This window comes from Ipomoea triloba, chromosome 13 (genome assembly GCF_003576645.1).
Source record: "Ipomoea triloba cultivar NCNSP0323 chromosome 13, ASM357664v1".
NCBI lineage: Eukaryota > Viridiplantae > Streptophyta > Magnoliopsida > Solanales > Convolvulaceae > Ipomoea > Ipomoea triloba.
The window spans coordinates 8,894,828-8,910,732 of NC_044928.1; the positions used below are offsets into that span (position 1 = coordinate 8,894,828).

Sequence of the window (15,905 nt, forward strand, 5' to 3'; positions counted from 1 at the left end):
AGGGGCGTGGAATCTTTCCAGTAACTATCCACGCCCACCACCACGCGTGGTGGCATGCGTGGTCGGGCCAAAGGGCCATTTCGGGAAAATTGTCCCTTTTTGTCACCTATATAAATCCCTTTTGCCCTAAACCTAGGCAGAGCTCTTTTAGAATACTTTAGATCTGAAATTGTAGAGGGTTTTCTTCCCTCTTGGGTGAAAATTCCTTTTCTTCTAGATTAGATTAGATCCAAGGGCAAGGATGAAGATTGGAATTCCAATAACAAAGTGTAAAAGAAGCCATTCTTGTGGGTGGTAACTATTCTCTCCAAATCTTAATCTAATATTTGTTTCTTTGAGATTTCATTTCTTCTTCTTGTTTCTTTAGCATGTTAGAGTAGATTAGAAAGGGGATTGGTGGCCCCAAAGCTAAACTATGTGGATGTTTGATATAATTGCTAGTTGAATTGTGAGTTTCTTGATTGTTGGATGATGAACTTGTGTGGATGATTTTCTTTAAGCTTTGTGCCAAAGTGTGGCCACATTAGGTAGCAAACCCATAGGAAGTGAGTGTGTGCGCGATAGCGGCCACTCACGAGTCTAACTCACCCACATCTCCGCCCTTAGTTCGAAAGGACGAGGCCCGAGAGGAGTGGTAGACAATGTGTTCGATGAAATGCCCCAACCGAATGAGGATGTGGGAGTCCAAAGTGTGACGCCACTTGGTAAAGTGCCACGAATTCCCTAGTCTATTCCACGTCTCTTGCTCACAAAACCATACCACGATAGACCACATAGAGAAGCCTAAAGCCCCAATCTCCGCCTTTCCCTTTATTTTTATCACAACCATTATCAACTTTTCCCCTCTCTTACAAATGAATCCTACCCCTAGCCATTCCCGTAACTCTTCCCTTTTAACTTCATAAATGCCAACACACTAATTCGTTCCCATTCGCTATCCTTGAGAGACACGACACTCGGGGAGTCTTGACTCTTCGTTTTAACACATTCCACCTACATCCCATCATTTTACATCACCACAAACTTACAACCATCAATATGGCAAAATTTAAGCATCAATCATAAGATCTAACATGGGGCACACACACCCCTCAACTAATCTACTCAAGCATTATCAAATCAAAGATCAAACAAAGGAAAATAACCAAAACAAATAGATTAAAGTCACAATCTTTCAAGAACAAGAGTAGAGCAATATACCTAGGGAATCATTGGATCTATTACGTCTTTCTTCCCATCATTCTCCTTCAATCTATGGAAAACTAATCTAATCTAATCTAAGAAAAATGAGGATTTCCCCCAAAGGGGAGGAACTAAGGAAAAATTGGATCTAAAATGGAATTGTTGCCCTAAAAATGCAGGGGAAGGATTTAAGTAGCCTTCCAAGGGTCAAAATCTCGCATTTGCCCTTTTTATTTTTGCCTCCGCATGTCACGTCCACGCGGCCTTCACGCGTGGAGACCTACTGGAATTCATCCGCGCGTCCTTCACGCGTGAAGGCTGTGTGGACCCAAAATTTGCCTTTGGTGTCTTCTTCTAAGTTGTATCCCTCGACGATACGGTTCCATAGCAACTTGCCTCGTCTCGTTTGGACACTCCTAGCTCCGGTTACGCCTGTTTTACTGAGATGTTGCCGGAATGCCCTACGAAAGTTTAGCTTTGTGCAAATTATATCAAAACACACATAATTAGTCCCTAGACCTATATGCGATGAAATTGTCCTATTCTAGCAAGTTTTAAAGCCTAACGAACATCAATTATAGCATATTTTACTCCTAAATTACCCCTCAAACACGGCTATCTTTGGCACTTATCAAAGTTTCCACACTTTAATTTTGCTTGTCCTCAAGCAATTCACAATCAAGCGCTAATCACTTGAGTGCCAAAGATAGTTGTGTTACTCAATCAATTAACTGGTCTAGCAATCTAGGGTGTAGCCAACAGGAGTGGGTGAAATCCCCCACATTATCTACAAAGAATGGTAACCACATACCATACACTCTAAGAATATACAAACAAAGCAAAACCCCTATGGTCTCGTTTGGACAATTCAACACACACACCCTTCATACAACCAAGCATGCAATCCAAGTTAGATCACCTCCGATTTTACAAAGGCCTTTAAGCCGAGCCCCCTAGTGGGAACGATGTGCACACCTCAACCAACACTTTTCAACCAAACGCCAAAGCCCAACGAGTAAAATAAGTGAGGCTAGGGACATGGACCGCTCACCACCAATGGCTTGGGCAATCACTCTTTCTTTTCACTTCCTAGGATAACGCCATCGGGCGACCCAACTTCACATGGAGCGACATGCTTTTTCGAAGACAGTGCAATGGGTGTCCGTATCCTAGCGAAGCGGCTCACCTCCTCTCTATTTTCTCATCTCCTAGGAGCATTTTATGTGGACAACCGACTCCAGGTATAGCTTTTGCTTTTCCGAAGACTATGGTTGAGCACAACCTAGCGAGATGACTTTCCTCAGTTTTTATCTCTAGGATTGGCCTTTTGTCTTTTCTACTTTTCTCCATACATCCCCTCATGCCTTTTTCTTGGGATTAAGGGATTTTTTCACTCTAAGCTCACTAATAGGCTCACTTTTTGCCCCATGCCCTGCCAAATTAAGTTCAATTTCCGGGCTTCGCTTTCCATTATCTTTCTCAAATTAAGGGTTGCACACTCCCACTTCGAGAGATCATTGACTAAGGTCTAAGCAAAATAAGAGGTGAATATCATGCAAGCATACAAGAATTTAAAACTCATTTGGTCTAAGCATGCAATTGCTTGGTAAAGAAGGGGTACTTCCCATGGATATGCAAAGAGAAAAAAAGTTTATTTTTGGCATATGATTAACATTCTTCCTATAGATAATGTGAACAATGATACGCTCTCCAAAGATCAAACACACCCATAAGACAAGACCAATATATCAATCAAGCAACAAACAATATAAGCACAACGTGCATCCTTTCCACACTTTAAAACAAACATCGTTGTCGATGTTGCCTTGAGGATCAAGTGGAACAAAGGAGCATGGTCATTCAAAATCAATCAAACCTTTCCTCACTTTAGAAGTGTTTAAGATTGAAGCAAAACTAGGAATGTATAAAGCACAATCATATGCCAATTTATGGCTTATAAATATAATAAGTGTGTGTGTGTAAGGTCTGGCTCGCATGAAAACCATGACCCAAGTGAGAACCTGTGAACAAATCAAAACCACTCATCTAGTAGATTTAACGGTTGACGATAAAGACAAAAATGAAAAATGGATAGGATCATTTTCATAAATATTACAAATTTCAAAAGTTTGTAATATTTATGAAAATGGCCATGCTCCTTTTATACTTGATTTCCTATCCATTAGATCTCGTAGATCGATAATCAATAGTTTGAATTTGTCTACAGGTTCACCAAATGATTATATATATATATATATATATATATATATATATATATATATATATCCTGACTTGATGAACAAGGCTTTCTGCTAGAAGTGTAGGTAATTGCTAGCCATTGATATATGAACTAGATCTAATGATTGGAAAATAAGAAAAAAAAATATTAGGAAAAAAACATTGTGATATTTTTGTATATAATTATTACTCCATATAAACTTCATATGTACACGTGGAAAAATTTTATGGTGCATCCGTGGACAACTACGAATTTTCCTGTAAATTAAGCTTAAATATATACAGTTGGTTTTCAAATACCTGCAAATACTAGTAATTTACCAGCTGATTTTTCTGTCCATAAATTTGATTGTTCTTGTAATGATGGAAATATTGAATCACTAACTCATCATATATACAGTACACATGTTTATTTATAATATATTGAAGATTTATTTTTAGTGAATTACATTTTTATCTTTTGAAAGTTTATTTTTAATATACTATCTAAAGATAAAGTATTTCAATATATATACATTATCTAAAAATGAACATTTATCGATGGTTAAATAACCATGACCTACCCAATGGGTTGATGCTCATAACCATGGAGATGCACTGCAAGAGTACGTGCCTATTCAATAGTGTCTAAAATTTAATTAAATATTGACAAGATTAAAATGGTCTCAATTGTTACTGTACGCGACGATCATATTTACATAAAACTACTTTTGATCCATAAACTTGAATCCTTGACCTAACATCAAGTTGCGTTTCCTTCTGACCAATTGGCAAACAAGACATTGGGCATTTTGTTCTGGTTATAATGAAGGCTACAATTTGCACACAAAGAGTTAAGACATTGGGACCTCAGCATTGAAGTATTTCTTATGTTTAAGGGAGCTTGATTATGACAGAGCTAGATAGCTCCACATTGATGTATGTCTATGAGAGCATGTTGGACAACGCTATAAGAAGATGCAAGTTACTCTGAACATAACTCAACTAATTGATTAATCTCTTAGAAAAATACTAATAATTTTGATCCGTTTCACTCGTGGTCATGTTGGTGGTTGAAACATATCTCAAAAATCTAAAACATAACTTAATTAGTCGAGTAGAATTAATTCTATTTTTTTTCTTAAATTTATAATTGACAGTTCACTCTTAGTCATTTTTTTATTAAAATATTTACGTTTGGTCTTAGTATTATAGTGGTATGACCATTTTTTGTCCTCTATCAAGAAAACAGTTTTAATGTCTTAAATAATAAGTCATTTCGGTCTTCAATTACAATTATTTTAATATAACAGGGTCAAATCACTTTGTATAAAAATGATTGAAATATATGTGTTTAATTTAACGACATTTCAACGATTTTGTTAACGGAGGAATAATACAAGGACCAAATGTTGATACTCTAATAAAAATGAAATAAAAGTGAACTGCCAAGTATAAATCTAAAACCAAAAATGACATTAATAACTCTAGTTTGCCCTGGCCTGGTTCTGCCCCAGTTCTGCCTGGGAAAAGCCCAGTGCTAAAATCTTTCACAATATATATCATGACATGGCTTTTATCCATTCAACTTGAAAACCCCTCCAACATGATTGTGATAAGATTCAATATTACCTGACTTGCCAGTGCATACACAAACATCATTACTATGTTTTAGGCCTCCGCGGGCAGTACAACCACAGATGGTTATACTAAACCAACCTGCTTTAATTTTTGCTGTAACCTGACCAGATTGGGCCATGTTGTTTGGCTGCCTATGTTTGATACCTATCCTTTGGTGTCTGGTTACCTAAAATAGGAACATTTGTTTTGTGTATCATTCTCTATTGAGAAATGAAGTCTTATGCCAGCTAGCTGTTGTCCTAAAATATCAGAAGGCTGTCAAAGTCACAGTTTCTGGATCCACTCATTTTAATTAACATATTTCTGATGCATACATTATCACTGTAGGTTAGTTCATCTGTATTGCATATTTCTTTGTTGCTGTATGTATGTATGTATGCAGGTACTGAACAGGTAGTGCAGAACTAGAAATGCAGACTTGCATGCACTACAACTTTTCTGGTGTCTGATCGATTATTATTGCCAGTTTCAACTTTGTTCTCCCTTGTGATGAGCATAAATATAATATAAACATAAATGTGTCCAACTATCAGCTTAGGTTTTTAGTTGGATGAAGCACATGCTTTAATTTGGTATCAGAGCTATACAAAAGGTCATGGGTTCATGGGTTCGAATCTTCGCGCCACCCCGTAAAAAAAGTCTCCGCACACATGAGGGGGCGTGTGAGTATAAATATAATATAAACACAAACTTATTCAATTTCCCTACCCTCATGGGAAACGATCAATCGAAACATGCTTCAAAGTTGAAATACTCGATCTGACAAGCTAAGACAATGCAATAGTTCGGAACAATTGGTGAATGGGTCCCACTAATGCAATTGAAAGGTGGAAAGATAAATATCTTATTCTGCATTTCTGTGTACCATATTAAAGAGTTATATGTCAACATTTCTTCTGAGTAAAATTCAAACTCTACATGCACAATCGGAACAGGATACCCATTAGCCTCACAATAATTGGGATACAGGATTGCTAGAAAAAAAAAATCAAAACAAAACAAAAAAATATTTAGACAAGACTTTGTGGGTGTCAAGGTGAGTTGAGACCTACGAGCTAGCTCTTAACCGGTAAATTATTGTGTGGACCATGGTCCATATAGTACTGTGTAGACCATAACAAAAAGTACATTTTTAATATACTAAATGTATATTATTTATATACTGAATGTATTTTATACAATACAATGTATATCCCTTAAATACAATCTATATTATTTTTATACTGAATGTATATTATTTAATAGTATGGTCCATACAGCTGGGTGGACCATGGTCCACACAATAATGATTGATCTTAACCACCCGCGGTGGGACAAATGAGCCAATGAGGTGAAAAGGCGGGCATCTTGGGCCATGGCCCATGGACCAATATGTTTTCTTTTTAAAGTTTCTTTTAATGATGAAATGTTGTAGACATATTATTGTATTCATATATAATTTCATATACTTTCGAAAAACTTACTTTTTAAATTATATAATACTTTTGAAATAAGTACATTTTAAATCATACCATGTCATTTTATTATTTATTGATCAAATCAAAATTTTATTATTTATTGATCAAATCAATTTTTTTTCTTTACTTATTTTCTTTAGTATTTTTAAATTTAAAACTTTATGTTCCACTGAAATATAGTATATATAAATTAAAAATAATATATATTTACTTATTTCCGTATGTACTAGGCCTGTCAATCCACATGGGGCAAGATAGGGACAGACAAATCTGACCTACAAAACCCATGAAATTTTAGTTCATGATGTGGCAAGTTGGCCCGTAATGATACTATTTATGTTTGACATAACATGTTAAATTAAAAAGATTCTTAATTTGATAATTAGTAAATCAAAACAAGTTATGTGAAACAAAATTTATCCTGTGTTGTGGTTGTGGAATATATAGTAGTACTCAAATCTATATGTATGTAGCTTTGTTTTGAGGAAATGAATGTATTCAATAGGTTATAATATAAGACAATTACTGTTTGACCATTAGTTTGGCAGTTGGGCATGGCAGACCAGTTGTCTGATCTGATGGATTTAGGGGCTGTCTGTTTGTTTGATATATGTGTATGTTGTACACAGAGTTGAAATGTATTGTTGCTTTTTGAAAATGATTTATGTTTCCGCCATTAATTTCCTTTACAAATAAAAGTGACACTTGTATTGTACGATGCATCTAGCTACATTTGCTCAATTATATTACAACACTGTGATCTTAGGATTCGATTAGCCTATGACATATGCGTATGTGAAGGCATATGTCGGATCCAAACGTTTATTTGATAGTGATATTAGGCTGACTGGCTTTAATAAATTTAAAATGTGTTATTGGCTGACTCTATTTAGATGGAACCCAAATAATGCAGGTTAGGTATATTTATGCATACTTAAACCCATTTATCTGTAAATATCAATTTTGGTCATACACCTATTAATTAGCATAGTAACAATTATCCTCCAAAAAAAAAAAGCATAGTAACAATTTTGGTCCACAAGTTTAATGACTAACAAATGTCATGCAACAACTATCATTTTAACATTTTTATAAAGACTAAAAAGACATATTCATAAAATTTAAATAGTTTTTAAATTTAAATACGTTTGTTTACATATTAAAATTTATCATTTTGAAATAAAACTATTAGTTTTAAATTTAAAACTATTTAAATTTTGCGAATATGTCATTTTTAGTCTTTTTTATATTTATCAGCTTATCAAAAAATTAATTTTACCAAACACTTTTAAATATAACAACTAGCTTAACAGCTCTTTAATTTTCGACTTCTAACTTATAACTTTTCAGCTTTCAGCTAGGTTTGCTAAACATAGCAAATGTCAAATTGTCGAAAGATGATAGACTGGGCTAGTGGTAAAAAAGAAAAATTAATAAATAAATTTTGGACGAGTGCAAATTTCGCATGGGCACCATACATGCACATCATTTTAATGTGCGTGGATTGTATTTTGTGTTTTGAGGGTTGTACTTAAAGAGTAAGGTGCAATTCAATAAAACACAAATTAAAGTGTAACTTATTAATGTATATATGTTAAAATGTCATGCTCAGTATTTTAAAATCTCTTTAAAATTTTGTAAGAAGGTACATTTGCAATGATGATAATTCCTTAATTAATGCAAAATTAACTTTAACTCACCATTGGGAAACAAAATGTTTTCAATACTAGAAATTGGTTGAATACTTAGGGTGTGTTTGGTTTTAATATGGGAATCAAAATTCGAATACAAATTAAATATTTAATAATTAAAACGAATTTTGATTAAAGTATTTTGCATGTTTGGTAATAGGGTGGAATTTGAATGATTTTCAATATTAATGTTTGGTTTTGTATGACTTTATAATCAAAATAAAAGTTTTAAATTAAAATTACAAAAAGAAAAAATCAAGGCAACTGAAGAGTAACGATGAAGTGAGTAAGTAATGTAGTGAGGAAGATGAAGTGAGGAGGCGATGAAATGAGGAGGGATAAGCCTGAATTAATGGATGATAGCTTATTTAAATTATTATGTAATGAGTTCTGAAAGTATAGGCGTAATAAAATCTTATACGATGTTTTAAAAATTTGTTACCCAAATAATGTGTATCACTTTCGTTCTCATTCTTTGTGTTTAACCTCATGAACCAAACACATCATTAGAATGTTGTAAGAAAATAATTGGGTTTCTAACTATTTTGAAATCAGAAAAATATTCATCCGTATTACCGACCAACTATAACTCTATAAGATACCAACCATGCATCTAAAAGGCTATTGAAAATTTTAGGCAACTAGACCGAGAACGACCACAAATAGTTGAGGGGCAATAATTTTCAACTATAATATAGTTTTAAAAATAAAATAAAATAATTAACCATTGTATTGTTTCCTAGAGTTTTTTTTTTTTTTTTTTGGTAAGATGTTTATCAGTTCATGTCTATATATGCTTAGAAAATATTAAGTTAACTCCCAACTTTTACCCCATATTTAAATTTTAAAATTTTGATTAGACACTTATACTAATGGTCACATTTAAAAAAGTGATCTATCAATTCATGCTTACCACATCAGGGAGTAAGAATTAGAAGCACATTTAGTAAAACTCTATGTGCTCTAATAAGAGTCGTTAAAAATGTACTTAGCATGTGCCTCTCACACACACACACTCTTATAAGATCAAAGGAGAGCATAGTCTTTCTTTAAAAAGTAATTAAGGATTGATCTCAATCTCTCATCATGATTCATAAACAGCTCAAGATTTTAGTAATAAAAATATAAAATCAATTTTATAATTATTAATTTATTATAAACTTTCAAGGTCACAATATCTATAAAAATAAGCTCACCCTTTTTCTCCTTATTTTTCTACAATCTTTAATCATTGATCTATTCAAATGAATGAATTATATCATGCCTCACTTATATATATATATATATATATATATATATATATATATATATATATATATATATATAAAAGCGTATAAGCAATTAGTACACTGTATAAATAAGTTGTTTATTTATCCATTAATGCATTATGTATTTAACTATTTATTAGGACTTATTAATCTGTTAGTTATTATTGTGTTTAACAAAATAAAAATGTATTAATATAGGTTTAAATTATGCAAATTATTTTAATATGCCCTTATTAAATTTTTATATAAATTTTAAATTAAATTTAAAATTTAAAAAATTTGACCATGCATGGCCCACGGGCTTTGACAGGCCCTGCATGCCCCACCAGCCCATTTTGAAGGGTCTAACTTTAACAAACAATAATTACATATATGTAATAGATTTGATTGAGAGATGAAGTAAACAATGCCTATCAAATCTTTTGATGTAAAACCAAATTTACACTCACAAAACCATTTTTATTTACAAAACAAGAACAACAGAAAAGTGCAGATCAGAGAGAGTGAGAGTGACATCAATATAATGGTGTCTGTATTCAAACAGAACAACTAACCTAACTGAAACGCAATAAAAGCAAAGCAGACAAACACACCACACCATCACACCCGGTCGTAGCAGATACATATGTATAATAATGCTACTGTTTTATTCACAGCAAATTAAATTTGATACAAACAACACATCATGATATGAGGGACCATCATTCCACACTTCCCACAACTTGTTTCATGTGCATTTAATAAACACGTGATCGCTTTGCATGCTTCTCTCTCTCTCTCATTCTTTCTTTCTTGCATCACATAAATTATGTAACATTTCACTCTCTTAGCTTCTTTTGTATTAACTTAATCCATTAATTTCTATGGTTTTCATCATCCCTTTTATCCATTCAAAGGTGAAAAGGAAAACAGGGAATTGAAAATATTGTATACTCGGTATAAGACAAGAACAGAACAGCCCAGAGAAAGTGTAGCTATAGTTCTATGGTGCTTTGTTGTGGATGGGTGTCTTGCGATGGGGTTGTGCATAGTCCATAACTACAACGTCTTCCACCGGTTCATCTTCGTTAGATTTCACTGTTTCTTCTGTTTTATGTGTCTCCGGATATTCTAAGATTGACCGTGCTTGACTTTTTGACTCCTGAAAACAAAGAATAAAATCCGTTATACATGAACATTGGTCATTGATGCGTTATCGTTTAAAAGTTTATAAATAGTAATAGAAAAGATACATAATTTATTAAGTATATTATATATATAATTTCACTATCAGTTTAATCATAAGCTCCGAATAATGACACACTAATTAACTAAACTCACTCTTGCATTCTTAGCAGATAGCATGCATCTTAGTTCATTTTCATTTGCACTTTTGTTGTAATCTAAGACTCATTTTCTTTCGGTTAATAATACAAATTCATTACTGTTATTTTCAGTCCTAGAAAATCTGTGATTTTCAATGAAAAGTCGCAATAAGCGTATTACTTTACAAAGTTGCAATAATTTTGCATTCTTTGTAATGGAACAAAATGTCAATTGCAAGCATGGCGCAAAGTAAGAAAAAGTGTTAAAATTTAGAGACTATCCTCTTGGATTGTTCATGGCATGCAAAATTTCTGGACAAGTATATGCAATGGATGCATGATATATCATGTTGAGCTTATCATTTATTCGATCAGTTGGCCTTAATTTCTCCTATTGCACGTGGTGGGGATATTGTATTGAGTCCCATAGAGAGAGAGAGTTTAATTACCCCAAAGTTGAGTTTCTCTTGCAAAACTTGTTCATTTTTGGCCTGGAAATTTTCTGCCATGTGAAATTCCTCCTTTATTGGAAGCTTTACAGCCTGCACGAAACCTAATACTGTAAGTCCAAGCTAATACATATAATGACCTATCAGCATATATAATAGTAAAAAGTAGTTCCAAGGGCCCTCAAGGAGGTTCATTGTTCAAATCTGACCAGTTCAAACCAAGAAAGAAAGTTAATAGGCTGCTCCCACTGGGAGTCGAAATTGTAAAAATTAGTTCCAAGGGTGCGACACTATCCGGCAAGGACCACAAGGAGATAAACCACCCTCGAGGAGGTTCATGTTTCAGAGTTGACCAGCTCAACCCAAGAAAGCTAATAGACTGCTCCTATTGAGAGTTGAACTTGTAATCTTATGGTAACCAAAGTAACAGACCAGCTTGGCTGGGGTTGGATTCGAACCCTTGTACTTGAGCGAACGCCTTAAGGTATATTATAATAAATTTGGGGGATTTTCAAAAAAGAAATAATTTGATTACCTTGTGAGAGAGGTGCAGTAGATAATGTTGGGTATGATTGATTCCGAGTGGTCGAGAAGTGCATGCATGCAGAGAAAGAAAGAGGAGAAGATAAACAAGAAAAGGCATAGTGATAAATAAGCTAAGGTGCAGAAAGAATTGCAGGGTGCGAATAGGTAGGATGATGAAGAGTGAGTGCAGTAGATGATGGTTGGGTGAATTGCAGTAGTATAAGTAGGAAGAAATTGGAGGCAGCATTAAATGCAAGGGAACATGGAGGTGCTAGGCTGCCGGACCTCGAAAACAAATTCCAAGATCTTCCAGGCCTCCCATGTCTCCCTACCTCGATTCATCTCCTTCCACTTTCTTTAATTTATTCAACTTTGGGTCCCATATACATGAATATATATGAAACCTACATTTTATCTATCTATCCATCTATCTAAGCTGTCAAGCTTAGCTTCCTTAATCAATCATCTGCAACCCAAATGCAATACATACTAATAATTAAGCAAGCTATCTCCAGTTACGTTGCACAACTACTGGAACAGATGACAAGCTAGCATTCATAATCTTCTGCCTAGTTTAAATGTGTTAGTTTGTGGACGTATAGTACCTACATTTCCTGCATGGCTTCTTAATCTTCTTCTCGTAATTCTATTCTAGCTAGCTACCTACTCCAACATTATATTCTCCTTCAATCTTAACATCTAGCTTTTACTATATATATATATATATATACACACACACACACACAGCATTTTGTACACACTATGCGCGAAAATTCACATCCAATTAAAATATTATTGAATAAAAATAATTAATATTTTTGTTTAAATTTTATTTTATAGTTACTTAAGGTAGTTAATTTTAATCATGGTATTTGAAAATTATAGAGAAAAGAGAGAGAGAGTGAGAGAGTGAGAGAGGGAGAGAGAAAATTTATATTTTTGTCGAGGAGTTGGAGCTCAGCGAGAAAATAAAGGAAAAGAAAGCTTCTTCATTACAGATTGAAATTGGAAGTATACAAGAACTTAATCTGTTTTGAAAGGAAAAGAAAGCTTCTTCATTACAGATTGAAATTGGAAGTATACAAGAACTTAATCTGTTTTGAGAAGTTACAGCATTATTTATATGGTAGTAGTTGTAACTACCCAGATATTGGAATTACAAAAGAGCTCTCCTATATTTGTCCTTCACCCTCTAATACCCCCGTAAGCTGGAGTGTGTAAGTCTTGAACACCTAGCTTAGATGTGAAAATGTCGAACAGAGAAGAAGCTAGGGGCTTGGTAAATCCATCAACATCCTGGTTTAGAGACGATAAAGAGAGCAGTTTGAGCAAACCTTTAGTAATCATTTCCCTTACTATATGGCAATGTGTTTGGTCCTGTCATGGAAGACATGATTTTCGGCTATCGCTATGGCAGATTTGTTGTCACAAAAGATCACAACAGGGTTAGCTAAGCTTAAATGCATGTCAAGAAGTAATGAGTTAATCCATTGTAATTCACAAGCTGTTGTGGCAAGAGCCCGATACTCCGCTTCAGGTGATGACTTGGACACCGTCGATTGAGATGAGAGAGGCCCCTAGAAAGATACAGAGCCCCATGACTGACTTGCATGTCTCAACACACGACGCCTAGTCTATTGAGATTGAATGTGGTGTTTTTTGAATAAAATAGGCCCTTGCTTGGGGAACCTTTTATGTAGCGAAGTATGCGGTGAGCAACTTCCATATGCTTATCTGTGGGGCACTTACGAATTTACTTAGGTGATACACATCATAGGTAATATCCGGCCTAGTTGCCGTGAGGTATAGCGATCTCCCAATCAATCTCCAGTAGTTGCTTAGCTTGGATCACTCAACATTGTACAATCTTTGGTAGATAAGAGAGAGCTAGACACCATGGGAGTTGATTCAGGTGACGGTAATAATGTGTTTACCGGTATATTATTTGAGTATTATTGAGTGTTATCAAGTATTTGAATACAGTATTGAGAGCAGGGCTCAGTGTACAAGATGAGTTCAGTGTAGTTTTTTCTAGTAAGAAGTGTCGTAAGAAGTCCCCCTTTCAACAAGTGTTGTGAGCCTTTTTATCTCCTTCAGCTCAGTAACGGAGCGTTAATGCCAAGGGTTGAGAAGCCGTTGAGCATTAATGCCTTGAGCTGAACGTTGGGTGTCAATGCTGAGGAGCTTGAACGTTGAGGAGCTGAACGTTGGTCATCAATGCTGAGGAGCTGAACCGTTGCGCATTGATGCTGAGGAGTGAGGTGTCTTGGGTAGTTTGAACGACAACTGTCTTGGACAAGGTCTTGCCAATTGTTCCGGGTCGGGTGCTGCTAGCCTGATTACTCTGTCACCAGTCCCCCCACTCCCTCGACCGATCGAAGGTCCGATCAAAGATCCGCTCTCCCGTCAGGTAGCTAGCGAGATCAGATCTCGTGCCGGCCTTAAGAGATTAGAGTGTGGTGTTTTTTTGAATCCAAGACGTTTTTGCGTGCGAGCTCACCTCGACCGATCGAAGGTCCGATCAAAGATCCGCTCTCCCGTCAGGTAGCTAGCGAGATCAGATCTCGTGCCGGCCTTAAGAGATTAGAGTGTGGTGCTTTTTGAATCCAAGCCTTTGGCTGGGCTCAGAAAAACACTCTCCCGTTGGGTAGCTAGTGAGATCGGATCTCGTGCCAGCCTTAAGGGACTATAGTGTGGTTTTTTTGAAATCAAGCATCTGGCTTGACCCAGGAAAACACTCTCCCGTCAAGTAGCTAGCGAGATCGGATCTCGTGCCGGCCATAAGGGAATAGAGTTATTTTATTTGTTATCATTGTGGCCGAGGTGCGGGACCTTAGTCACAATGGCCGAGGCACGGGGCCTCGACCATGGCCGAGGTGATGACCTCAGCTAAAATTAGCCGAGGTGAGGACCTCGACAAAATGGCCGAGGTGATGACCTCGGCATATTTATTGGTGACGTTGCTCGGGGAGGTGACGCCACTCACCGCTTGAGGAGGTGATGCTGCTTGAGGAGCAGCGCCGCTTGAGGATGTGAAGTTGCTCGAGGAGGTGACACCACTCACCGCTCGAAGAGGTGATGCTGCTCGGGGTGGTGACTCTACTCGAGGTGGTGACGCCGCTCGAGCAGGTGACACTACTCGAGGTGGTGACGCTGTTCGAGGTGGTGATGCTGCTCGCGGTGGTGACACTGCTCGTGGAGGTGACGCCACTTGAGGAGGTGACACCACTTGATGAGGTGACGCTGCGTGAGGAGCAGCGCCACTTGATGAGGTGACACCAGCTTGATGAGGTGACGCTGCTTGAGGAGCAGCGCCACTTGATGAGGTGACACCAGCTTGATGAGGTGGCACGAGGTGACGCCGCTCGTGGAGGTGACACCACTTGAGGTGTTGACGTTGTTCGAGGTGGTATCTGGCTTGACCCAGGAAAACACTCTCCCGTCAGGTAGCTAGCGAGATCGGATCTCGTGCCGGCCATAAGGGAATAGAGTTATTTTATTTGTTATCATTGTGGCCGAGGTGCGGGACCTTGGTCACAGTGGCCGAGGCACGGGGCCTCGACCATGGCCGAGGTGATGACCTCGGCTAAAATTAGCCGAGGTGAGGACCTCGGCAAAATGGCCGAGGTGATGACCTCGGCATATTTATTGGTGACGTTGCTCGGGGAGGTGACGCCACTCACCGCTTGAGGAGGTGATGCTGCTTGAGGAACAGCGCCGCTTGAGGATGTGAAGTTGCTCGAGGAGGTGACACCACTCACCGCTCGAAGAGGTGATGCTGCTCGAGGTAGTGACACTGCTCGAGGTGGTGACGCTAGTTCGAGAAGCAGCGCTGCTCGAGGAGGTGACGCTGCTTGAGGAGCAGCAAGCAGCGTCACTTGAGGAAGTCCACGACTTGGATGGGAGTAGTGTTCACTTGATAACGCCACTGCTTGTAAGTCCACTGCTTGGATGGGAGCAGCGTTCACTAGTTAACGCCACTGCTTGTAAGTCCACTACTTGGATGGGAGCAGCGTTCACTGGGTAGCGCCACTACTTACAAGAGGTGAACGTAGAAGTGAAGGAGGCGGACGCACTTGAGGAGGAAGCGCCCATGGTTGTTGTTGAGTTAGCTACGGAGATCACCCTTGCGGTGATCTCCCACGCGGTTACTGTTGAGCTGACCACGAAG

At 37.0% G+C, this 15,905-nt stretch overlaps 1 protein-coding gene across 1 annotated transcript; it reads right to left on the reverse strand.

The window, feature by feature from the left end:
* Nucleotides 1-9,894: 9,894 nt before the first annotated feature.
* LOC116002805 lies at nt 9,895-11,937 on the reverse strand. The gene is made up of 3 exons (XM_031242972.1): nt 11,745-11,937; nt 11,210-11,302; nt 9,895-10,597 (listed from the first exon to the last, which is right to left on the reverse strand). Exons 1-3 carry the CDS (start codon nt 11,850-11,852, stop codon nt 10,439-10,441), a joined length of 360 nt encoding a protein of 119 aa, XP_031098832.1. The 5' UTR covers nt 11,853-11,937; the 3' UTR covers nt 9,895-10,438.
* Nucleotides 11,938-15,905: the final 3,968 nt, after the last annotated feature.